The 26,573-nt window shown below is 43.0% G+C and overlaps 1 protein-coding gene across 1 annotated transcript in view; it reads left to right on the top strand.

Moving 5' to 3' along the window:
• The window catches only part of SWAP70 (switching B cell complex subunit SWAP70), a 58,738-nt gene that overhangs the window by 23,994 nt on the left and 8,171 nt on the right, over positions 1–26,573 (top strand). Inside the window, exons 4-9 of the mRNA XM_063437867.1 lie at positions 13,283–13,510; positions 20,349–20,495; positions 23,524–23,632; positions 24,532–24,713; positions 24,998–25,105; positions 26,071–26,237. Of these exons, the coding sequence (XP_063293937.1) occupies positions 13,283–13,510; positions 20,349–20,495; positions 23,524–23,632; positions 24,532–24,713; positions 24,998–25,105; positions 26,071–26,237 (941 nt within the window). The remainder of the gene's footprint in view (positions 1–13,282; positions 13,511–20,348; positions 20,496–23,523; positions 23,633–24,531; positions 24,714–24,997; positions 25,106–26,070; positions 26,238–26,573) is intronic.

Genomic DNA, 26,573 nt, shown 5'->3' on the forward strand with positions numbered 1-26,573 from the left:
CTTACAGGGAGCATAGAGAGACAGATGGACTTAAGTGGAGTAGAGAGACAGTGAGAGAGTGCAGTGGAGTATACAGAGAGATCTTGAGAATGCATTGGAGTTTAGAAAGAGACGCAGTGAGGGAATGCAATTGAGTATACAGAGAGAGAGACAATAAGAGAATGCAATGGAGTGTAGAGAGAGAGACAGCGAAGGAATGTAACACAGTATATCATTAAAGTATAACATTGTATATGTACACTTATAACTTTCTAACCTCTTTCGGATCTAGAAGTAGTTGGTTACCTGTTGGGCCCAGCTCCCTGATTGTCTCTCACCCTGACCGGATGTAGTTTTTCAGGATCTGGTTTCATTAAGCATTGACTATTCAACCTTTTATGACCTACCTGGAACAAGGCATTCTGACAGCTTGGCTTATTTAAGATTTTGAGAAAGACCTGTACATCCAGTTTGATACCATGTAGTCTGGTCCTGAGTTAGGTCATTGTGTGTGAAGCTTGGCCAGTGTCCAGTAAATAAGGTTCCACCATGGTGTGCCGGTTATCAGAAGCATCGCTTGGATTTGTACAAACTGTGTTTCATTCATCCATTTCAAGGTGAGGCCAAGATAAACTGGCGACCTTGAGCCTGATCAGGATATGGTGGCATTCGGAATACAGCGTTCAAGCCGGTCCGTGGCATCTGTACCTGGCAATGTCCTTGGTGACTGAGGCCAACGGAGAGAGCAATATGGAGTTTGGTTAAATGCCAATTAGGTCTCCTTTCACAAGGAACCATCTGATGGCATGATGTACCTAGTTCTACCAGCGACTGATGGCGATGATGTGAATGAAATACATAAAAGAACAAGGACCAGGTGCCGTATCATTGTTTGAGATCTGTTTGGCTGTTCTGTGATGGAAACCTCTTGATACCCAGAGTGCAGCATTACGGACATGACATCAACCATGTTTATCGAATGTCATTAATACAATATTTACATAGAACTATGGTAGAAGGGCACATTCTTCCTGTGTCATCCGTGGTAAGGACAGAAATTGCCCCAGGATTACACCAAACTAATTAAATATGTATATAGCATGTTTACTCCTTAAATAAATAGCTATTTTATTTACTAATAAAGTATTTCCGCTTCCTCCATCATAAAGCTCTGGAGCTCTTTATGGTCCAGACAGAGAGCTCAACCTCTTGCTGTCTGAGTTAATTATTATTTTATTTTATTATTTATATAGCGCCATCAGATTCCGTAGCGCTGTATAAAGGGTGGACTAAAAGACATTTACTTGTAACCAGACAACTCGACGTACAGGAACAGAGGGTTGGTGTGCCCTGCTCAATGAGCTTACATTCTAGAGGTAGTGGGTGCAACGGACCGTTTTGCACACAAGCGGTTAAAAAACATTTAGGCGATATTCCCCTTTCAGATGCACAGGTAGCTACTGCAATCACCAATCTCCCGAACTACAAACACACAAATTCTCCAGCTCCCGAACTGGAACCATACAAATCCTCCAACTCCCGAACAGGAAACACACGAATGCTGTTAAACAGCCGAACAGGAAAAACCATACGAACGGCTTACACTCCTGTCAGTCGCACTGTAACAGCATACAATCCAATTCCCCCCAAGCACGAGACGACACTTTGTTTGAGGGTCAAGCAGAACTGATTTACTGGGGCTACCTTCCCGGCTTTTATGCAGGTCTTACACCTGGTGGACACTCCCCTAGGTGACCAGATGGGAAACTGGGACACAAAGGGTAAAAGGACCAATCACAAGCTTACACATTTAAACAGATCCCACAATGCATTGAAATCCCTCCTCTCTGTCCTGGAGATAATTGGGAAGTAATCCAATTATCTCCAAGGACAGATGCAAAACTCCATTAGCCACATGTTAGTAAAAAGACATAAAATTACACAGTGTTACAATTACTACATAAAACATATACATTCAACATATCCCCAGATAGCTTAGATCTGAGCGCACATTATTACCGAATGGCGCTCAGATCACATACGCAATGGAGCCCAAAGTCTTTCGGTATACAAATGGGCTCCATGGCTTAGCTATCTGGGGTAACACTGCTCACATAGGGAAAATAGTTTTTAATGCAGGGCCATAGTCCAGAGGCAAGAGGTGGGCAACCAGGCTCCTCCAGTGGCGAGGTTGGTTCCGCCACAGTGGGGTATAGTGACACAAAGGGTAAAAGTATGGGTACAAAGTAAGATGTTAGAAAAGTATTCGCTGAGGGCTTAATAGGTAATTTTTTTTTCAATTTTTCTTTATTTCTTGTGTACAAGGAGATGGGGTACAGAATAGAAAGGGGAGCATTCAATGATCACATTTCAGGGTTTACATGAACATTTGCATCTCTGATACATTTAACATTATAAACATTAGCATTCCAACAAAAAACTTGTCTGGGGCTGCGTCAAGGTTATGCAAAAAGGTTTACACTCATCCCTTATTGGAAGTCAGAGAAAAGGAGGTTGTCCCCTTTCCTCCCCGTGTATGGTGGTTAGGGTGATTAACCATAAGGATCGTCAGGTAGTGGGGGGAGGGGGAATGGGAGGGGTAGGTGATATCTGCCTTGGTTGGGGTAGCCATTATGCGGTTTCCTTTTAAACTCTTCCCGTATTTAGACTAGTATTGCTGTTTCATGACCCGCTTCGCTTATCTGGCTGCTAAGGGTCTAGACCAGACCAGGGCCATCTCATAGTCGGTTATGTCCTGGGTTTATTCCAAAATTCTGTCCAGGGTTCCCAAGTTTTGAGATGCCTATTTCGTTTCCCCATTATCGACCAGTGAATGTCTTCTAACTCTCTCGTTCTTTCTACTTTTTGTACCCATTGTTCTATGGTCGGTATACTGGGTTTACGCCAGTACAGTGGGATAAGGGCGTTTGCCTCTCCTAGCAGAATTTGCAATAAATGTTGTCTATGGGATTATCTAAACGTGCAAGGCCAGCCGAGCAGTACCTGGGATGCAGTTAGGCGGGTTGTCGGTGCTAGTATCTTAGTTATCTCAGAGATAATGAGTTGCCAGAAACGCTGAATGTCCTGGCAGCTCCACCAGATGTGTTCCATGTCCCCTGTGCTGGCTGAACATCTCCAGCAGATGTTGCTAATTGAGGGGCATATAGTGTGTAATACGGCTGGTGTCCTGTACCATCTGGTAGTTGATTTATAGAAGGTCTCTTTACGTGTGACACTTATCGGGGTTCTTATTCTTTATTTTTGGTATGCAGGTAGGTACAACAGTGCCTGTATCGCCACAACAGCATCAGCAGGCTCGATTTCTATAAGCGTTTTATAACAGTATTGTGGCATGTAGGGTATGCATACATTTTTAAATGGGAAAGGTAGCGATAATTAAGAGGTCTAACATGCAGATGTAACGATTTGTTAGCGTTTAAACAGGTTTAGGTGAATCAAGAATGTGCTTCAATTGAAATAGCTGTTTACACGTTATATACAGACGCCACAACAGCGTGTTTAACGATGTGCTAAGGTTAGACAGTGGCTTAAGAGATTGTACATTTTATGTAATGATAACAAGCCTGGCTAGACAGTGACATCGTTAGATTAAAGTAAAACAAAATAAAATATAACTTAGTCAACGCTTAACAGTACAAGATTAGTTATACCAACATAGGTGTAGAGTGGCAGTACGATTTGCAGTGTATCAGTAGTTGGCTTATGTGTGCTGTGCATACAGGTTGCGCTGATCTTGTGTAGACTGTTATGCAATAGCAAGCCATCAACATAGGGTGAAGTCCCTCTTCGCGTTAGTGTTATGGTAGTGTGCTCGTCGTGGGCTAGGAGTTGTTAAACTTAAGACAAAAGCAAAGCATTCTAATATAGGGACATTCTAGTTATTTTACTATACTATACATGCAGGAGCATCAGTCGGCACATCAGAGCAACCATGCTGGCATATAAACGTCACGTTTGCGTCGAGCAATGTGGTAAGCCAGCCGTGAGTGTTATCAATGGACCCTCAGCGTTATGTCCCTGGCAGGTAGCCCTGGAGTCTAGCGGTAAGTCCAGCATCAGGATCAGCCGATCCCTGTTAACGGCGGTGATGATCGTTGTTTAGGTAAGTTCATTATAGAGTGGGAGGTAATATATGGCAACAGCGTGAAGGTAAGGGACTCTTTGCAGGTACAGCAGTCGCTCAGCCACCCCTTTAAGCTACTGTACGTCCCAGTTGCGGGAATGGGTACTCGGTCAGCCGATTCCCCTCAGCGGTAGCACAAGCGTGGGGATGTCCCGGAGGTTGGCGTTGGAAGCCCTCTTAGGGGTGTCTTTGCAGTGGGATTCGGCTTCTTTGGTAGGCTGTGGGGTAGACTCTTGAATTCCGACCCGGTTAGAGACTGTGGTCATAAGGGGCAGACGTGTGCCGTGCTGGTCTCTGAGGTCTGGATCCGCTGATGTATTTGTATGTGGGGCTTGTTTGGGAGCGTGGGGGCGGGTGATTATGCCCGAGCCTCTTGGCGCCTTTTCCTGCCTTGTCTGTCGCTTGCCTCTGTGTAGCTGGTGAACTGCTCTAGGGGGCTGAGGCCGGGGATCATAGTGGCGGCGCCGGGCCGCAAGGCGGATCAGCTTAGCCACTGCTCTCACCGCTTGATTATAAGACATTCCCCGTTTGCACAGCGTCATCCAGAAGCTTGTACACAGCCTGTCAAATGCATCCAGTGCCTGCGTTGGCGGTCGGGAGCTTGTTCCGTTTGGATTGGGCCTTTGCTGGCCCGCCATCTTGGCTGCTTCTCGTTGGGGTAATACCTCTGCCTGCTGCATGGTCAGTAAGCCCTCTGGGCTCAGAGTGGCCAGTGGGGACCGGGATATCCCCCACTGGTCCAAAGGGGGGGGGGGGGGTAGGGTGCTTGCTGCGTCGCTTGGGAGCTCTGAGGTCGGGGCGAACGGGCGCTATGCCCAGGTATCAGCTCAGGTAGGCCGCACCCGGTTTTCAGTGCCTCTGGTCCCTACGGGTGTCAGGGTGGTATGCCTCGCTTCTGTGGTGCACCCCCAACGTGGGTAGTGCACCCTGGTGCTTCTTCGGGCCTCGAGGCCGGCGTTATTCAGCTTTTTCCCGCCTGCCGGACAGGAGCTTATGGAACCCACGTCCACTCCATCTTGCGGTCAGGCTCCGCCCCCCTGTCTCCATAATACTTGACCAGTCCTTGTCCGATAAATGTATGTGGAGGTCCGTCATCCATTTCTGTTGGAATGGGGGAGTCGTAGGGTCTCTGTCTGCCGTCTGTAGGATTCGGTATATTTTAGATAGAGGCCGTTTACGGTCGCCTTCTGGGCCACAAAGGAGTTCAAAGTGTGTATCTCCCCTCCGGGTCCAAAGGGGAAGGACGTGTCTTGTCAGGAATCCCTTAAGCGGTGCTCTGCTCATAGTGTCTAGGAGGGTGGTGTGTCTATGTGCTTCTTGCCTGTCCCTAAATGTAGGTGGGTCACCCTCAGTTATCAACTCGGTAATGTCTGGTGAGTGTGATCCCGTGAGGCGGGCAAGAGTGCCCCCCCTGTCCTTGCTGGAAGTCAGGATTATAGGCCGTGGGGAAAAATCTCGAGATTCCAGGGGACAGTCCCCACCCGTCTTTGTGTCGTCTCCAGACTGTGAGCGTGTTGTGAATGAGTGGGTGTCTTTAGGGGGTTAGGTGTTTGAGTTGGCACGTTTGCCATGGGAGGGTATGGAGAGGGACCGGTACAAAGCTCTGTTCTAAATCGTACCACAAACTTTTCCTGCTCGTATCTGTCCACTCTTTTAGACGGGTGAGTAAGACTGCTACATAGTATTTATATGTGAGGTAGTCCCAAACCACCCTTGTCTGTGGTGTACGTCAGTGTGGTGAAGGCAAGTCTTGCCGGTTTGTCTCCCCAGATATATTTAAGGAAGATAGTCCGCATCCGTTTAAAAAATGTCCCTGGTAGCGGAATAGGCAGGGCCTGAAGCAGATACAGTATTTTCGGCAGGACCATCATTTTTAAGACACTGATCCTGCCCATTAGGGAGATGTGGGGTACATCCCATCTATGAAGGTCTCGTTTAATATCCTCGATGAGGGGGGGGGGGGGGGTAATTTATGTTGTAAAGTTCTGTGGGAGATGTGGTAAGTCGGACCCCCAAATATGTCAGGCCTGTCCGGGTCCAAGGGAAAGTGTGCGTTTGTTGAAGCATAGTTTGCATTGCCATGGGTACAGAGATTCCTAGAATCTCGCACTTGTCTGTGTTGATTTTAAAATTTGATAGAGATACGAAGACTTGGATCTCCTACTTTATGTGTGGTAGGGTTTTTATGGGATCCGTGAGTGTAAACAGGATGTCGTCCGCAAATGCGGAGACTTTCACCTCGCCTCCATGGTACCGGAATCCGTGTATGTCAGTATTAGACCTAATTGCTGTCAGGAATGGCTCCATAGCTAGGACAAATAATAGGGGGGATACTGGGCAACCTTGGCGTGTGCCATTTTTAATGTGAAAGGGTGTAGATAGTTGACCGTTGACTCTAATATTGGCTGAGGGTCCTCTGTATAGAGTCTGTATCCAGTTCATTAGTCTTGGGCCAATTCCCAAGACTTCCAGGACTGTGAACAGATAGGACCAGTCTACTCTATCAAAGGCTTTCTCAGCGTCTATCGCCATTAAAAGTGTAGGCGTTCTATTAATAGTTGCTCCATGAATAACATTTAAGATTTTCGTGGTATTGTCCCTGGCTTCACGTCCGGCAAAAAACCGGCCTGGTCTGAATGGACCAGTTTCGGTAGTAAAGGTTTAAGCCTATTTGCTACCATTTTCGACATCAATTAGAGGTCTAGATTTATAAGGGAAATAGGCCTATAGCTGCCGCATATTGTGGGTCTTTACCTGGTTTAGGTATGATAGTAATCGAAGCCCGTAGCATGGTGGGTGGAAGTACAGCGTCGTGGTTTAGGCCATTAAATGTTTGTAGGAAATGAGGGGATAGTTCTTGTGTTAGTGTTTGGTAATATCTTGCCATAAGCCCGTCTGGGCCCGGGCTTTTTCCCTTCGGTAAGGACTTAATGGTTGAGAGTAGCTCCGCCTGTGTGAACGGTTCATCCAGTGTGTGTGAGTCAGCGATTGGGATAGTGCGTGGGAGATGTGTAGTAACATAGTCTCTCAAGTTGTGGAGTTGGTCATTTGGGGGGGTTAGGTTGTATAAATTTGAATAGAAAGCGTTAAATGCCTCTGCTATGTCATCTGTGGTGTTGCAAGTTTTCCCTGTGCAGTCTGTGACCTTGTCAATGAAGGATCTCTGTTTAGTTTTCAAAGCTTTGGCCAATAATTTCCCACTCTTGTTACCTTGAGCATAGAAAGTGCTCCTTGTCAATTGGACTGATTTATATGCCTTTATAGCCAGTAACGATCTTGGTTCTATTCGTAGGGCAGTCAGGGTCTGGAATTTGTCGCTAGTGGGATCTCGTTTGTGTTCGATTTCGACTACATGTATGGCCGCTATCAAGGTATCAATTTTATGTGACCGTTCTTTTTAAATCCTAGATCCCCACTTAAAAAAGGTGCCCTGGACGACCCCTTTGTGGGCTTCCCAGATCCATGCTTCCGCTACCCCATTGTTTCTGTTTTCTGTAAAATAATTGTTTAGAGTCTGTCGTAGGTCTACCAGTACCCTGGGGTCATCTAGCAAAGATTTGTTTAGTTGCCAATGAGAGGAGGGTTTAGTTTCTTTTTGGATGGTGAGTGTCAGGTACACTGGGGCATGGTCGGACCATGTGACATTCCCTATGGATGCTTCGTTCATTAGGGGGAGGTGTCTGTGGCTAATTAAAAACATATCTATTCTAGAGTAACCTTTTAGCTGTCTGTGAATAGTAGGAGTAATCCTTTGCCTGGGGGTGTAGTATGCGCCAGCAGTCCACTAACTGGTGTGAATGGAGCAGCTTAGAGAGCAAAAGTATTTGGTGGCGTCTAGTGTCTGGGGCTTTAGAGGAGCTGTCAATCGAGTGATCGAGTACCATATTCCAGTCCCCCCCCAACCATCACCACCCCCTCAGCAAACCCCTCTAGTTTGGCCAAGTATGAACGGATATAGGAAGTTTGGTCTGTATTAGGAGCGTAGATATTCGCTATTGTCACAAGCGTACCATTGTAAACCCCCTTTATGAACACATATCTGCCTTTTGGGTCGGTTTTAACATCTGACTTCACAAAGGTGGCATTAGACGCTATAAGTATCGCCACCCCTCTGTATTTCTTGTGAGCGTTATTACTGTAGTATGCCGTGTGGGTGCGTTTAGTACGTATTTTCGGTTGAAAGTCCCCTCTAAAGTGAGTCTCCTGCAATAGAATTATATCGGCTCCTTGTCTATCTCCTGCGCCAACATAGTACGTTTCATAGGAGAGTTTAGTCCCCGCACATTCAGGGACATTAGTTTAGTCCGGGTCATTTTAGCAGTCTAGGAGACAGTATCGTAGCGGGTGAGTCAAAGTATACGTCGTCTAGTACGAGAGTCGTTTGGGCTAAATAGGCAGGATTGGTTTTGGGAGGGTGAACCGGGGATAAATATAAACTATATACATTGTTATGAAATGGTAAATACATATCAAGCGGCGAGATTGGCGCTGCACTCGTGGGTAACGCCATCGTGTCCACAAGTGTTTTTCGGGGCACCTCTCTTGGGGTGGTGGCCGGGGTGTCTGACCGGGACATTCTCAGCTGGGTTGTCTAGCCTAAAGTTATTTCCTCCGTCCCCAGCTCGTCCTAAGGACTCATGGGTCAGGGGTTTGGCGTGTCTTACCATTAATTCCCTGTGGACCGGGCCCCTAGCGTCTGTAATCGTATATAACCTTCAAACATATGTTATTCAAGGCTTTGGGCCTGGTTGTGGCAATTTCAATAATACAGTATTAAAAAGCGTATAAAAGACGTAGTAAATTATAACTAGAGTTGGCAACATGGTGATACGTGGGTTAACATATCAGAATTTTTAAGCTCCTGGGCTTAGTGCATTTATATGGCAATATAAACATTTATATGATTGTGGTATACGACCGTAGGGCTTCTCAGGCTGGCGCTTCCCTGGAGGGTGCGGTGTTGTCTGTGTTAGGCTGAGCTTGCCTGCGTCTCTTCCGTGGAGTTTTTTGCCATTTAGTTTTTTGTGGGATTTGCCTGGTTGTGAGCCCGTCCAGTCCTCTACGGCAGATATCGGTAGGTTCAATGCTTTCTGAAATCCTGGCACCTCCGCTGGTGTGGTAATAACATGGGTCCCATCTGGAAGATTCACAATCAGTGCAAACGGGAAGCCCCAGCGAAATTTAATTTGCTTCTCCAGCAGGGCTTGTGTGACGGGTCTCAGTGCTCGTCGCACCAGTAGCGTGGAAGGTGATAGATCTTGGAAGACCGTTACAACATGGCCGTCCATTGATAGATTTTTATTTTGGCGGGCTTTGTGAAATATTTCCTCTTTAAGGGGAAAGTTGTGGATCCGGCAAATAAGGTCACTTGGTTTATTCGGAGATAAGTTCTTGGGCCTAGCCGCCCTGTGGGCCCTGTCAAAGGCAATGGCTGTATCAGGAGGTCTGGTCAGAATGCGATTGAATAGGGTGGTTAGGACCTGAACGGGGTTTTCTATGAGTCCCTTAGCGCCTTCTGGTATGCCTCTCACTCTCAAATTATTTCGACGCCCCCTGTTATCTACGTCCTCCAGCCGTCTCTGCAGGTACCTTATTGCTTCAGCATGCATCTCCTGTGTGGTGTAGGACTCAGCCCATTGCTTATCAGTGTTTTCCATTTCCTCCTCCAGGGCCTGCACCCTAGCTCCAAGGTGCTGGACATCTGTGCTGACAGCCTGGAGTTTTTCACTGAAGCTGTCCTCTAGCTTCTGGAACATAGCTGCTATATCCGTTTTAGAGGGCAGTTGATGCAGTAGTGCCCTAATATCTTGTTCCTCGGTGGATACGTCCGACGCTGTCGGGCTGGATGGCTGGCTGCCTCTCGCGTGTGCCGCGGGCGCCATTTTGTCCCGCTTGTGCGGGTCTGTTTGTTCGCCGAACAATCTCCTCAAAGATGTTTTGGCTGATGGTTGGTCGGTCGTGGGGGGGTTCCCCGTTATGGTGCGCTGCTTTTTTGACGCCATTTGCAGAAATTTATTGCCGTTATACCCCTTAATCTCCCGGTCAGGGCTGGAGCTCAGCGCTCACGCGACCATGTACTTCGGCGTCCAGGCCACGCCCCCAATAGGTAATTTTTGACCGTTGCAGGAGAGGAGTCATGGAAGGTGGGGGATGAAAACCTGCTAACAGTTTAATTGATATGCTTTCTTGAAGTGAGTTTTCAATGATTTTTTGAATGAGTGGAGACTGGGTGAAATTCTTACGGAGGAGGGAAGGGAGTTCCACAGAAGAGGTGCAGCCCTGGAAAAGTCTTGGAGGCGAATGTTAGAGGTGGGAGTACGGACAGATGATATACATAGGTCTTTGACAGAGTGTAAGGGCCTTGACGGGACATACTTGTGTATTAGGGAGGATAGGTAGGTTGGAGCAGCATTATGTAGGGACTTGTAAGCAAGGACCAGAATCTTAAATTGAGCCCTATATCTAACTGGAAGCCAATGCAGGGACTGACAGAGCAGGGAGGCGTGGGAGGTGCGAGCGGACAGGAAAATGAGCCTGGCTGCCGCATTCATTATAGATTGCAGTGGTGCAATCTGGGAACACGTAAGACCACTGAGAAGAGTATTGCAGTAGTCCAGGCGAGAGAGAACAAGAGCATAGACCAGTACGTTAGCCGCATCCGGGGTTAAATAGGGGCAGATGCGCGCTATGTTTTTGAGATGGAAGCGACAGGATTTGGCAATTGATTGGACATGAGGGGTGAGGTGATGGTCCATCTCTATAGTTTCCTACCGTCAGGGAAGTAGATCCTCCATCTCTCTATGCAGCCAAAACACAAAATATACAACAAAAGTAAAAATAGATGATATACTCTGTAACCAAAGCTGGGGGAACCAGACCTTCCGAAATAAAAAGAATAGCTCCCATTTCATCCAGATTTCATACACACTATTACTTACTACAAATCCCATAATCCTTTCTGCATTTTCTGTTGGTAGCCCCACATTAACTAAGTAGTGTCTCTGCCTGTGTAGAATAGAACCGTAAATCTGTCTAACTCGTTGATGGGGACAAACTGTGGCAGCCACGGACTATGAAGGGGTTTACAGGTCTCTAAACTTGAGGGGCATCCAGCTGGTTTTCTACATTATTTCCCATAATTTTTTATTTTGTTTTGCCAGCCTATGTCTGCTCGCAGGGAATTATGGGAAATATGGTCCTGGTACAAGGCTATAAAATTTGAGAATAGTACAGTAAACAATGTGTTTAATATGATCAGGGGCATGACGGGAAAGTCCCGATGTCAACGCATTTCCCACATCCTGGTTCTCAGAGGGTTAATACACCTTCAAATGGCTGAAGAGTGTAGGGAGAGATAAGGATTAGACAGATATAAGCATTCTCTGATAAGCTAGAAATTAATCTAAAATGCAATTTCTAGAGAATTTCCTGTTTCATGATATGTGCGATGTGTCATTTATTAGCTCTGTAACGGGAAATAAAGAAAGCCTCCACTGCAATATAAGGAAGCCGTGTGATGCTAAGGGGTTTTATCTCATTCTGCCTCAAACTGCAGAAGTTGGAGTTTTTTTTAAAGAATTTTTGATGACAAATCCGTTTTAAGTTGCAGAATTGTTTTCTTCATTGTAATTTCGACATCTCGGTTGAGGTCTGCTGAGAATTTCTTCATTGTGTGAATGCAAACGTCCCATACTCTAAATACCAGCACTAATACCCCACAGCCCTGTGCCATCACAAGCCGACACGGGGGAAATTAACCCTCCACAGGTCACAGCCACCATACAGGACATCAAAGAGATCACGTATGGCCATAGAATGCTCGTTAATTAGCTTTAACCCATTGGATGCCACAATGCATTGTTTTACAAATCATTCATTTTAGCATTGCCGAGGTGCTTTACGCCAAACTTTTATATATGTTGAATCAACAACAACGTTCTGGTATCATTACAAAAAAAAAGCCGCTTTTTTTTTTTTTTTTTGCTGTGAACTCCAACTCTTATTCACCTGGCTGAGAAGGATAGGAGTTGCAGTGCACCGCAGTTATCATGGTTTTAGTGCAGTAACCACCCATCCTTCTTAATAAAGCGGGGTACACCACAGGGGCCTGTGTTATAATGCAGCTCCCCAATATAAACAGCGCTGTGCTCTTCTGATTCGTGAGCAGACATTTGACATTTTTGTCAACAAGTGGATCCGGAATTGTGGACTTTAGGCAAAATAGTTGAACTAGAAAATATCCTTCTTGTCAGAGTGGACTGTTTTGTCCTAAATTGTTTTTTTTGTTTTCCGTTCAACTTAAAGGGACAGTATAGTCACCAGAACAACTCCAGCTTGTCGTATTTGTTCTGGTGAGTAGAAGCATTCACTTCAGGCATTTTGTAGTAAACACCGTCTTTTCAGATAAATCGTTTACATTAAAGCTTAGGGACACCTGATTTGCCGTAACGTATCCCCGATACAGATTGCAGTTTGAACGAGTATCACCGGGCACTTGGTGACTCTCTGTCTCCCGGGTTTAGTGGTAAATGAAGAAAGTCAAAAAGTTAAATTAGGGCCAAATAATGGAGCAGTGTATGTGCTGATTTGTTATTGTGTGAAATAAAAGTTACAAGGAACTTTATCTAATCTTTCATTATCTTAAATAAAACTGTAACATTGTGATCTTATCACACATTATGGAAGAAACTAGCGTGATGAAACCATATGTGAATGTTAATGTTACAGAATTATTTCAGCCACCAACTTATTATTAAAAAGTGCAAACATATTCTTAGTGCCTTACAGAAAACCTAAACCAGGGGAAATATAAGATACCAAATGTGACTTTTACAACCGCCTAGCTCCATTTTATCATCTCACTTTGAGTTTGATTTGTTCCTTTGAATTTTCCTCGTTTTTGTATTTTCTGTGAATTTTTAGATCTGAGGAAAGAGACATTGAAAATGTGAGGACGAAAAAAATATTTCAACGTAAACAATTTGATCCTCTATAAAATATACTCTGTCCGATATCAATACTACTGGAAAAGGGGCATTGGGTAACTACTTTCCCCAGCTCCATTGTCCATTGACTGCGTGTATATATGGCAGTGATAGCAGGAGGGGGAATGTTTCCATATATGTATTCTGCATTCTGATGTGATATTTTGTTACACAGATTGAATATTTGCTGAAGAAGTTAACGGAAGCCATGGGAGGAGGGTGGCAGCAAGCTTTGTTCGAAGATTACCGAATCGGTCTTCACAGGAAGCAGAACGGTTTATCTGCATGGGAACTCATCGAGCTGATAGGCAGCGGAGAGTTCAGTAAAGGAATGGACCATGCCACCGTCTCCATGGCAATTAACGAGGTCTTTAACGAGCTGGTACTGGATATCCTAAAACAGGTACGTAGAGCTCCTGAGACATCCCCATTTTGGGTTCAGTCATTGGGGCTACACGTCAAGAACTACTACACAACGCAGTGATAACCGTGGAGCAAGATACCATTGGTTTCCATGGTGACTGCTCCATGTTTAGCACGGCATTGCTGTTTACAGATCACTCCTATTGTGCGATATAAGCAGTCGACAATCTTTTTTTTTTTTTGGTAGTTGACCAATTTCTTTAAAATGATTTAACTGGGGTTTCACAGGTAAGGAATTTAAAACTTGATTTATTTGGGAAAGTTTGAGGTTTATTCACGAATTGTGGAAATGTGAAGAGTAACGTTAGACATTTAGATCAAAATAATGAACAATTCCCCAGATCGGCTAGTTTGGCCTAATAGCTACATTTCTCTGGTCTGATTTCCATATTTCCAAGATTCGTAAATAAACCCCAAGGATAATGTTAGATATTAGATTATGCCAGGACCCCCAGATGCTCAGTGATACTCTAGGCACGTTCATAGCTGTCAGATTGGCTGCTAAAATAAAGTCACACTCCCGTGTGAGACATTACAAGGTCCTGGACATTTCTCCAATGCCATGTCGTCCTTAACTGCAGATTCATTAAATTGCTTTCATTTAATTATTATTTTTGTAGTATTTTTTAAGTTTAACTTTGGCATTCATGTTGGGAACATAAAAGCAACTCTACATGATCTGTCAGGTTTTACCTCCTAAATGTGGAATAAACCAGCATCTTGTCATGATCTAGAACTGGTGCAGAAAGAGATTGGCATTCATACATAATAAATGGCAACCAGGGGAGAAGAACATCATTTAAATGTGCTCGTGAAATTATATGAATAAATTAAACATGTGGGGACTGCAGTTGAATGTCTCTGAGTATACTGGAAAAAGGGATTACAGAGAGGTCCTCCCAATCATCAGTCTCTATACCCCAAGGCAAAAGTGTTCATAATCATGGCTTAAAAATTGCCAGTATAGAACATGAATGAAATATATGTAAAAAAATAAATTTTTATTAATCCCTTTTAGGGAAGATAATGAACAACAAAATAAATAATAAAAGTGTATATACAGTGAAATAAGTGTAAAAAGTAGGAATCGTCTGTAATGTACTGGTCAAAAGGCACACCTTGTTATCACAGTGATTGTAGCAAAGTCTCAGCGACTAAAGTAGCTAATAGGTGTGTATATTGAAGTCTCCCTAATATGTATCGCTAAAGTAGCAACGTTGTTAAGGGGGAGGGAGGAGAGGGGAGAGGGGAGAGGGGAGAGGGGGGTGGGGGGGGGAATCCCCAGCTCCAAAGGGTGTGTTGGTAGAGAAAAATGTTGAACGTAACACCAAACTATAATTGGCATCAGATCGTTAAAAGGATCGTGAAAAGGTGCTAGAGATACCAAACAATTCCTAAATTCGGAGCTTCCCCTGTATATAAAGTATGAATCAAATAGACCAAGTCCCTAGTAACAATAAACAATAGACAGTAGGCTGTGGATTGGAAGAAAAGCTTCACAACCCACGAGAGGGAACTAGAGTGACGAGATAGTCTGAAGACTTGTCAACTCCTACGGTTCCGTCATACAGGATATGCTGTTACTGCATAGCTATCATCCTAAGTACTAATGGGAGGTCTAAGTGCTCACTAAGTGCTGAAGAGAAATTGTAGACCTAGTCTTAAACCAAAACGGTACTAGTGATCCCTCTGCAGCAGAGAACAGACACACTAATCATATACAGATAATCTATCCAGGTGCTAATGAGAAGTCTGATCGCTAAAGTGGCGAGAAGACCTGATACACCAATTTGGGGATTGTAGTGTGTAGAGGAAAAATCCTCTCTTAGTAGGCATATGACAGACAGATTCCTAGTCTAATCTAATCTCCAGACAGATTACTAATCTCATCTGATCTGTTCTGGAACTAATCAAATTTGTCCTCACGCATAACTACTTCCTATTCAATGACCAATTCTATCACCAGGTGCAGGGTACTGCGATTGGGACAGCTTGTGCCCCATCATACGCAAACCTGCACCTGGGTTGGTGGGAGGAAGTAGTAATCAGATCAACCAAATTCTTACCCTTTGCCCCCATGATACATCTTTGGGCAAGATATATTGATGACATTTTAATAGTCTGGAAAGGCACGATTAATGAATTCAATCGATTTGTAGCTCTCCTGAATGACAATGAGTACAATCTCAAATTTACTTCTGAGTTTGGAGGGAAAACCCTCAATTTTCTGGACCTGACTGTCTCGATCGATAATTATTTGATCCAAACTACTCTATTCAGGAAACCGACTGCCTCAAACAGCCTCCTAAACTGGAATAGTTTCCACCCAAAACCCCTCAAGCAAGGCATCCCTATAGGCCAATATCTTAGGGCACGCAGGAATTGCAGCACTATGCAGGAGTTCAAAACCCAAGCTGACATCCTGAGACTACAGTTCAAGGATAAAGGCTACCCTAATCGGTGCCTAAAAAGGGCCTATAAGCGAGCTTTGGAGTCAGAGAGAGAGACCCTTTTGAGCGCAAGCAAACCTGTACCACCCACCATCTCCAGTCCTCACATGATTGCAACCTATGACACAGGGTGGGATAGGGCAAAAACCGGAATCCAAAAATTCTGGCCACTCCTAACAGGTGATATTCATCTCAAAAAGATTTTGGGTCCAAAAGCAGACATCACGGCACGTAGAGGTAAAAACTTAAGGGATCTATTGGTTCCTAGCCATTTCCAACCTATACGCCCGGGGATTAAAACATGGCTCCATAGACCTATCACTGGCACTTTCCAATGCGGGCGCTGTGTCGCCTGCAAATATATTAAACGGGACTCTAAGAAAGTGTCAGATAGTGACAACAAACAGACGTTTAATATCACATCTTTTTTCAACTGTAACACCTCAGGTCTGGTATATCTACTCACTTGCGAATGCGATTATAAATACGTGGGCAAAACGTTCCGTCCTTTCAAAGAGAGGATTAAGGAACACGTCAGATCACCTAAACTTATGATTGAAACGCCCATCGCTCGTCACCTGAAGGAACACCACTCAGGCAAATCACAGGGCCTGCGCATAGTGGCCTTGAACTGGTGAAACGTGACAAGAGGAGGGGAGACTACGACAGATTCCTGAGGCAACGTGAAAGCTTCTGGATATACAGGCTTAAGACTTTACAACCCAAGGGATTAAATGAAGGGTTTTCATTTGCACCATTCATTTAATATTTGGGGTACCGCAATTTGGGGGTTTTCCACTTAGGGGGAATAGATGGGAGGAGATTTCCTTCACCATTCATACCATTATCTGATCTATTTATACGATCATCATCTAGATAATGTATTCATGATAAGTATTCATAAATATTCAAGACTTATCTATATCATATCTATGAGCTGACTCTTCAGTGATCTAACACCCCTTCTGGAATTTACAAACTGAAAGCTCATAATACATGTAAAACCCCTTTATGTAATTCTGATAGGATACTTGCGACCAACAAAATTCCCTGGGTTGCATCTATATAAGTCTCTATATATATATGTATATATTCAACCTTTTTTACTTTATTGTTCAGTTTTACTTTTTTCATGTTTTGAATATCTTATACACTTGTCAGCTAATTAACTAATTTTTCCTGCACCTTTTAATTACGATCCACTATATGTCTATATACTTCCTTACAGTATCCGCTCAAACTATTCGTTTGAAATATTGTCCCTGTTCAGGGACTATTCCAGCATCCATCCGGATATCTGGCGAGCATAGGGTTAACTTTCAGTTATCCCCTTGTCGGATGGATGCACATGCCACTCAACTCATCCATTCCCCGCCCACCGACCAACGCCGCTCAAGAGCGACGATGACGTCGGGTTTTCGATGGGCGGAGCTCTATGGGGTTTAAATTGTGGCGGGCTTACTCACTCCGGTAAGCTCTTGACAAAGGCGCAACGCCAGCGCCGAAACGCGCGTTGAGTTCTTACCGGGACCATTTGGTCTAGAATCAGATGAGATTAGTAATCTGTCTGGAGATTAGATTAGATTAGGAATCTGTCTGTCATATGCCTACTAAGAGAGGATTTTTCCTCTACACACTACAATCCCCAAATTGGTGTATCAGGTCTTCTCGCCACTTTAGCGATCAGACTTCTCATTAGCACCTGGATAGATTATCTGTATATGATTAGTGTGTCTGTTCTCTGCTGCAGAGGGATCACTAGTACCGTTTTGGTTTAAGACTAGGTCTACAATTTCTCTTCAGCACTTAGTGAGCACTTAGACCTCCCATTAGTACTTAGGATGATAGCTATGCAGTAACAGCATATCCTGTATGACGGAACCGTAGGAGTTGACAAGTCTTCAGACTATCTCGTCACTCTAGTTCCCTCTCGTGGGTTGTGAAGCTTTTCTTCCAATTCACAGCCTACTGTCTATTGTTTATTGTTACTAGGGACTTGGTCTATTTGATTCATACTTTATATACAGGGGAAGCTCCGAATTTAGGAATTGTTTGGTATCTCTAGCACCTTTTCACAGCAGTGTAACGATCTGATGCTAATTATAGTTTGGTGTTACGTTCAACATTTTTCTCTACCAACACACCCTTTGGAGCTGGGGATTCCCCCCCCCCCCCCCTTCTCCCCTCTCCCCCCTCCCCCCCCTCTCCCCCTTAACAACGTTGCTACTTTAGCGATACATATTAGGGAGACTTCAATATACACACCTATTAGCTACTTTAGTCGCTGAGACTTTGCTACAATCACTGTGATAACAAGGTGTGCCTTTTGACCAGTACATTACAGACGATTCCTACTTTTTACACTTATTTCACTGTATATACACTTTTATTATTTATTTTGTTGTTCATTATCTTCCCTAAAAGGGATTAATAAAAATTTATTTTTTTACATATATTTCATTCATGTTCTATACTGGCAATTTTTAAGCCATGATTATGAACACTTTTGCCTTGGGGTATAGAGACTGATGATTGGGAGGACCTCTCTGTAATCCCTTTTTCCAGTCTCTTCACTTCTACTTTATATTTATTTGGGTCATGCCCATATACCCTGCAACCTCACCAACTCTAGTGGAGGATCTTATTTATTTATTTTCTTCCACTGGAAGTTGTGTCTTCTCTCTTGTCTCTGAGTATACCTAACATACAAAGATGGCATTCCGACGTGCAAAAACAGCTTACAGCGGTTATTCATTGCTGCAAACTACAACTCCCACGATGCTCAGCCAGGGTTTTAGATTACCTGTACAAGTCAGACTTATGGGAAACGTAGTTTGTAAAGCTCTCTGATGGCAGTGTGTGATTTCACTGACTTATTTGCAAGTCTAGAAATATCACAGAGAATACATTGAATATAAAACCTCCCTGGCTGCCCCACTCAGCTGCTTTATTTAGATGGGGCTCTGGTTCCACCTAGTGGATTATAGGTTAAAGTCATTGCACTTACAAATCTATAACCACAGGCAGCATTCTATATAAACATTTATGGCAATCTGTGTTGAGTCATGCTGACTGTTGGTTAAGAAAATTGCAAATAAACTTGTTACAATCTAAGCTGTTTTTCAAATGTGCTTTTCAACATATACTGGTTAGTAAACCCATTTAAAGGGACACTATAGTCATCAGAAGAACTACAGCTTATTGAATTTGTTCTGGTGAGTATAATCATTACCTTAAGGCTTTTTGCTGTAAACACTGTATTTTCAGATAAAATGCAGTATTTAAATTACAGCCTAGTGATAACTTCGCTGTCCACTCCTCAGATGGCTGTTACAGATCCTTCCTGGGTCCTGGCTGCCTAAAATGCATCCAAACATTCAGTATCTCCTCCCTCTGCATGCAGACACTGAACTTTCCTCATACAGATTCATTGATTCAATTCATCTCTATGAGGAGAGGCTGATTGGCCAGGGCCGTGTTTGAATCATGTTGGCTCTGCACCTAATCTGCCTCTTTGTCAGTCTCCATCAATCCTATGGCGAAGCACTGTGATTGGATCAGGCTACCACTTCTGATGATGACAGCAGGCCGTGGGCAGGTTTAAAAGAAACCGGCACAAAATAAGCAGCTGCAGACTTGAATTCAAGTAAGATTTTACTAGATTTAGGGAGGCTAGATGGTGGTTTTAACACTATAGGGTCAGGAATACATGTTTGTGTTCCTGACCCTATAGTGCTCCTTTAAGTTTACTTTTCATAACCGTAAATTTTAAAAAAATAAAAGTTTTTCTAACTAACAGATTATCAGCAAAATAGTTTGGCAGGTCACCATTCATTACTTGTGATAGAGTCCTTTTCCCATTCAGGATGTGTTTTTATAAAATATCTCTAAATTTACTGTATTTTTGGTTAGTAATTGAATGGGCGTTTAACCCCTTAAGGACACATGACATGTGTGACATGTCATGATTCCCTTTTATTCCAGACGTTTGGTCCTTAAGGGGTTAATGAATGTAAGCTCATGACTCTATTACTTTCTTCACACTTTATTGTGTATTTTAAGAAAACGTGGAAAAGGGTTTGTTCACTAAAGTGAGTTTTACATTTACAGCCAAAATAACCGAAAAGGAAACATTCTCCCTCAGCTGTCTGTGCTATCAGTTTGTTAAATTAGTAAATTGTGATAAGACTAGCACTCGCACATGAACTTTAATAATTACACAATAATCCCAACAATGTACATGAAGTGTGTTTTATTTTGTGTGTCCATTTCTTTGAACGTAATCAAAGAAACCATATTGTGAGTGACCAGCTTGACCGCTGAGCTGGCAATCTTAACAGAACTGACACTGTAATCTTTCCTCTGCAGGGTTACATGTGGAAGAAAGGACACAAGAGAAAGAACTGGACCGAGCGGTGGTTTGTTCTGGAGCCCAACATGATCACATATTACGTCGGCGAAGATCTAAAGGACAAAAAGGGAGAAATTCTTTTGGACGGGAACTGCTGTGTTGAGGTAAAATAAATACATTTAAGCAAGCACCCAAAATATCTCAAAGGGAGCAGAGCGAGGCCTTTCTCTCTGGAATACGATGTTCGCACGGCCCCCCAGGGATATGGGAAGACTCAGAAATGTCCCACTAATCGAACATGTTAAGGCAGCAAGAAAGATTCCCAGGCACTCAGTGTGAAAACCGCACAAAAAAGACAGCAACGTTTCGACCTACTGAGAGGTAATTTTCAAGCTCTCAGTAGGTCGAAACTTTGCTGTCTTTTTTGATTCAATAAATCTGCCTGCGGTTTTCACACTTTGAGTGCCTGGGAATCTTTCTTGCTGCCTTAACATGTTGGAATTGCTGGTCCTGTTCCAGAGCACCGGTGCCTGTTGGGATTGAGTGCGGTTCCTATGATCAATTTTACGAATAGAAAATGTGACAATTGCCATGAAAACCAATGAAATGATCCTGCTGTTTCCGTGGTGATTGCCCAGCGGTTATATAGTTATAAACTCACCATCTTATTATGAGTAAATAATAATTATTCACTTTTAGGCTGAAATAACCGTGATGGAGAAATTTTGCAATTTGACTATTTTGATCTACAATTTGCAGTGCCGCGGTGCCATACTGTGCTAATATTTATACATTTCTCAGGCAGTGAGAGTGTTGACGAGATGAGTTTGAGAAGCTTCCCGTTTCGGGATTAATTCAGTAAACACGGAATTATAGCAAACTAAAACCTGAATATAAACTTTAGACTAAAATAATCACACCATGAATTGCACAATGTATCCAAATCTACTATTTCAGCCTCAGTTGTGCAGTTCTGCTTCAGTTCTCTACAATTCCATGTTTATTGATGAAGTGTAATGTTGTTTAAATTGAATAGTGGTCCTTTTTATTTTGATCTGGGTATTTCACAGTATTATGTAACCGTTGGATTGCAGATGGCAAGAGTTGGGGCACAGAATGAAGGGTTTTGCCTTTCAATACCCGTTGTGTAAGCTGGCTGATGGACAGATGAGAGAATTCTACCCACGTCGGCTCTGTAAATGCTCCTCTGTTTTTATCTGCAACTTTACCGCACATCTGTCTGACCTTCCTGCTACGATTCCCAAGCCAAGTGCGTTCAATAAGGGGCTTATTGATATATATTCTTGTCAGTCCCATACAGACTGAAACCTCTCCAATTCGTGGGGGGACAAATGACGCCTCAGCTGCTGAAGAATGTCTTGGCCGCTGTTCTTTGTCTATTTAAAAACAGAATATTACTTTGAGAGGGTAATGATGAGATATCAGGGTATTGCTATATAAATATTCTTCCTATAAAAGTAAAAAAACAAAAAATATAAGTATAGCAACCAAAACAACTGTACAGCTTCCTCCCACAACACCTGGACTTTGTACAATGTCACACATCTCACCGGCACAATGTACAGAACGCTGTTTCCCTGAAGCTAACCTCCTCGTTTACACTTTATTCTTTATTTTGGTTGGTAAGTTCACCAAGGCGTCTGCTACATTCAGTCTAGGCATTATTAGACTTAGGGCTAGAGTGAGATTTGTAACAAATTCAAAGTGATTGAAAAAGAAAGTACAAGAATGCTAAAGGAGAAAATAATTATCTAGCTGAAATCCCTTTAACCCCTTAAGGACCAAACTTCTGGAATAAAAGGGAATCATGACATGTCAGACATGTCATGTATCCTTAAGGGGTTAAGGGGTTAAAGCTCTTGTACTTATCCAGCAACCCTAGGTAGTCCTATCAAACAATAAATAAAATATAACTTTTAATTCTAGAAGGTTAAAATCCTGTTTGTAAAAAAATACATATAAATGGAGAGACTGTATAATGATAGAGATCCACAAGTTGCAAATTTAGTCCATCATCTTAGAATCAATAATAGACCATAAATGTACCAATAAGACCAATAAATGTAAATTTTTCACAAAATGATCAATATTAGAGTCCCCCCCCTTTTTTTTTTTCAATCTTAACTAATTTGATCTTTTGAGTCATGCTAGTGTATAATAATAAATGGAGTCTAAACGAGACATCCTAAATTATATGATCAATATAAGGGGGTTGACAGGGGACTATACTCCAGCCGAGAACTTTTTCCCCGGAGATAGCCACTCTGCTTCATGATTTTATTTAACTTAGATAGGTAGCCATCTAGACAGTTCGGCTACCGATTTGTTTGTGAGGGGAAGGAGTTTGTGCCGCTACGGTGGCACAGGGTGATGGGAGTTGGGGAGATATACGACTGGGTCAATTGATATTACTCTCTCCAGCCTAACAATATCTGTATCCCTGGGCTTTAGGTGTTCCAAACAGGGGTAACACGGGCAAAGATATTAGTCTCTCTTCCTTTTTTCGTTCCCCTCAGTTTTATATGTATTTTTTTACAATCAGGATTTTAACCTTATAGAATTAAAAAAGTTATAGTTTATTTATTTTTTGATAGGACTACCTAGGGTTGCTGGATAAGTACAAGAGCTTTAAAGGGATTTCAGCTAGATAATTCTTTTCTCCTTTAGCATTCTTGTACTTTATTTTTCCTTTCTTTTCAATTAGTTTATGTTCAGGGGTTACCCCCCATAAACCCTCAGTGACCTGACACATTCTCTCTAATTTCTTTCTATACTATCAAATTCAAAGTGACTCTCAAATTTTAAATTCGAATTCCTGACAATTCTCACTTTAGAAAATAACCACAATGAAATCGATCAGGGCCCAGATCTGAGCTGTAGCACCCCCTAGTGATGTATTTAAAAGCCGTACCAGAGTGGACTTTAAACTAAGAATGGTAAGAATTCTATGTATGTATTACAGTGCAGTCATTTAGCCGTCCCAGGTTGTGGAGTACCAGGAGAGTATTCGTATCATTTGGGCCTGTGCTTTATCTTTCTGTTTGTAGAAATGAAAGGGGGACTTTTAGGCCAATTGATAAGCAAAGTGCACAGGGATACAGCCCCCCCCCCCCCCCCCCATAACAGGAGTCACACTCGGAAGATGTTAAAATGTCTTGCCTTCTCTCCTAGTCATTGCCAGATAAAGATGGGAAGAAATGCCTGTTCCTGGTGAAATGTCTGGAAAAAAGCTACGAGATCAGCGCATCGGACAAGAAGAAGAAACAGGAGTGGATCCAAGGTGAGCTGCAGACTGGATATTAACTGTTCACCATTCAGCTAACCGGGCGGGTGGAGATGGTTGGGTCGTTACGTTATTTGTAGTATGTTAAGTTGGACATTAATTATTAGCCTTGTATAGGAACCAAATTACCCATTTACGCCAACTTTGTGTAATTTAGTTTAAAGGTTCGAGAAGGCTGGTGAAGCAGAAATGAAAAAAAGCAAAAGAATGAAATAATAAAAAAACCTTTAGACCAGTGATTCCCATCCTCAAGTACTCCCTACCAGGCCAGGATTTTGTGATTACCCAGTTGTGTCCAAGGTGTATAACAATAACAAACACTTTAGACACAACAGGGTAATCCCTAAATCCTGGCGTGGTAGGGAGTACTTAAGTACTGGGTTGGGAACCCCTGCTGTAGACCAAATTAGCCCACTCTGAATGGGTCAAGTTTATAAAGGGCCGCTCCAGTACTGGGGAACGTCTCTCTCTGTGTGCAGGGATTCCAAATCACTAAAACATGTAACAAACATACACTGGGCTATTTATTAAACCTTGAAGGTAATTTCAAATTTTACATTAAAATAGCAGAGCTGAAATCACTTGCAATCTTCTCATCCGATAGTTCCTAGTTTATTAACCCCTTAAGGACACGTAACATGTCATGATTCCCTTTTATTCCAGAAGTTTGGTCCTTAAGGGGTTAAATAACCCTGTAACTTGTCTCTTATTTCACTCTATTAGAATGTAAAGACAGCGCTGCAGAATTTGTTGGCGCTTTATAAATAATAATAATAATAATGTAATAATTGTAATCTGCTTTTAATTAATTTATCCTAAAGAGATGGGGGCAGGACAGGAGTGTTACTCTCTGCGTCAGACTCGGGTGTCATGTAACCCCAAAACTTTCTCTCCAGTGATTCGGACTGTGGTTGAGCAGCGCCAACAGGGGCTTCCTCCACTGCACAAAGAGGCACGCAGGAAACGGCGGGCTCTACGCCAGAAAGCGTTAGCGGAGCAAAGGGAGATTGAAAAAATGATGAAGGATCTTCAGACTGCTAATGAAGCCAAACAGCAGGAACTGGAAACTGTGCGCAAGGTAAGGAACGCAATAATACCGCTATTGACACGGTACCATAACAGTACTTTCATCTTCCATATACCAGAATTTGGGCAGAGCGGTTAATAATTCCAAATTTACAGTCAAGACAGATGGTTCTCTTATTGTCCTTCCTGCTGATTCAATCTGCAGGGTTTTCATTCTGATTTTTCTGAGCCCAGTGGGAAATATTTTTAAACTAGGAATCTCCAAACCATCTCCAGTCTTTGCTGATTGATTAGAGGTGGATCCTTATTGCTTTTCTCTCTCCTTTGTCTATGCAGCAACTGCAAGAGGCAGCGGAACGCGCAAGCGTGGAAGCGAAGCGACTCCAGGATACTCACCTTCAACTGCAAAAGCGGTTTATGCTGGATCTAGAACGGGAACAAATGGTAATTAATGAGGGGATCATGGTCGCATTTATATTTATTGAATATGCATTTTTTCCTTGGTTAAAGGAACAGCACATACCCACAAAGCATTTTAGTTGACGCCCCCCCTCCCCCCCCCCCCTTTATTTATAAAGTGGCTTCCAGCTGTCAGACAGGAGGGCACACTTCCTGAGTGCATTGTGACCAGGTGCAAAGCGGAAGGCTAGGTTTCTTAAAGAGAAGGACTGAATTCAATGCTTCCTTATAATAATTACTGCAGACGCAGCGATTGTGTCCTGTGCCCCTTTTCTATGAGAATCATCGAATTGTCGAGATCATGGCTACTGATGATTTCCCGGTCAGCTGAGCTGCGGTGAAATACTTTGTCAATGGGTTAGAGATAAGTTACCCTTTTATTTGCAGTTGTTGGGTGAGTTAAGGGGTCCAGGAGTCTCCTCAACACTCCAGCATTATAAACATTTATGAAGCGAAGCACAATCTCTGTTATTGTCATATTAAGAAACACTTTTAACTCACTGTAGTGGTAATGGTGCTTTCCCACAGTAAGTAGTCAAAAAAATGTTTAACAACTTCCGGACAGCACCAGACCACTGCTGGCACCATAACCACTACAGCAGGCTGTAGTGATTATAGTGCTTGAAGGGATCCTTTAATTATTACCAACATAATTTTAAAAGATTGCTAATATATTGCAGTTATTTGTACTCTGGCACTGTGACAGATTATGCTGCAGTCAATTTACGGTATTATTTCTACAAAGAAAGAGATATGGACAATGTGCCCCTAAGGACATTTCCTTTACTTCTCATCTGTGCTGATAAATAAACGTATACACAATTTAATTTTTTTTTTTTTGTGTATAAAGGATTCTTGAGCGTCACAGTCAGCGCTTCAGTATATGTTGAAGCGGTCTACACATAATTGCAAAGCAGGCCTGGCGTCTGTCTGATTTTTGCTCTCTGTAGATTCGGATACAGATGGAAAATAAGGTAGCGGAGAAATCCTCTGAGCTGGAACAGAATTTACTCCGGTTACGCGAGCTGGAGGACCTGTATGTACAGCTGCAGGAAGCCCTGAATCAGGAGAAGCGAGCGCGTCAGGAGGAAGAGAATGCCCGTTATATACAAGAACGGTAAGTAACCCTGGTGCTTTGTCACAGACATTCCATTATTAATATATTAATAAATGCTGTAAAACCGACATGTATTATTGTTAGATTACCCTGAGCAGCAGATCAGATGGTGAAATAAAAATCCCGATAATAATAATAAGGTCGTACTAGGTGTATATGTGGCCATAATACCACTTACAGTTTATACATTTCTTCCTCTGTCCTTCTCACTTCATGTTGAAAATATGCACGTCAGCCCATCCTTGCAAACTCGCTGTCTTGGTGCATCTTTGATTCTGGCCTTCTAGCCAGTCTTATTGTCAAATCATGGCAATTACATTTAAAACAAATTTGCCT

This window comes from Pelobates fuscus, chromosome 12 (genome assembly GCF_036172605.1).
Source record: "Pelobates fuscus isolate aPelFus1 chromosome 12, aPelFus1.pri, whole genome shotgun sequence".
NCBI classification, from domain to species: Eukaryota; Metazoa; Chordata; class Amphibia; order Anura; family Pelobatidae; genus Pelobates; species Pelobates fuscus.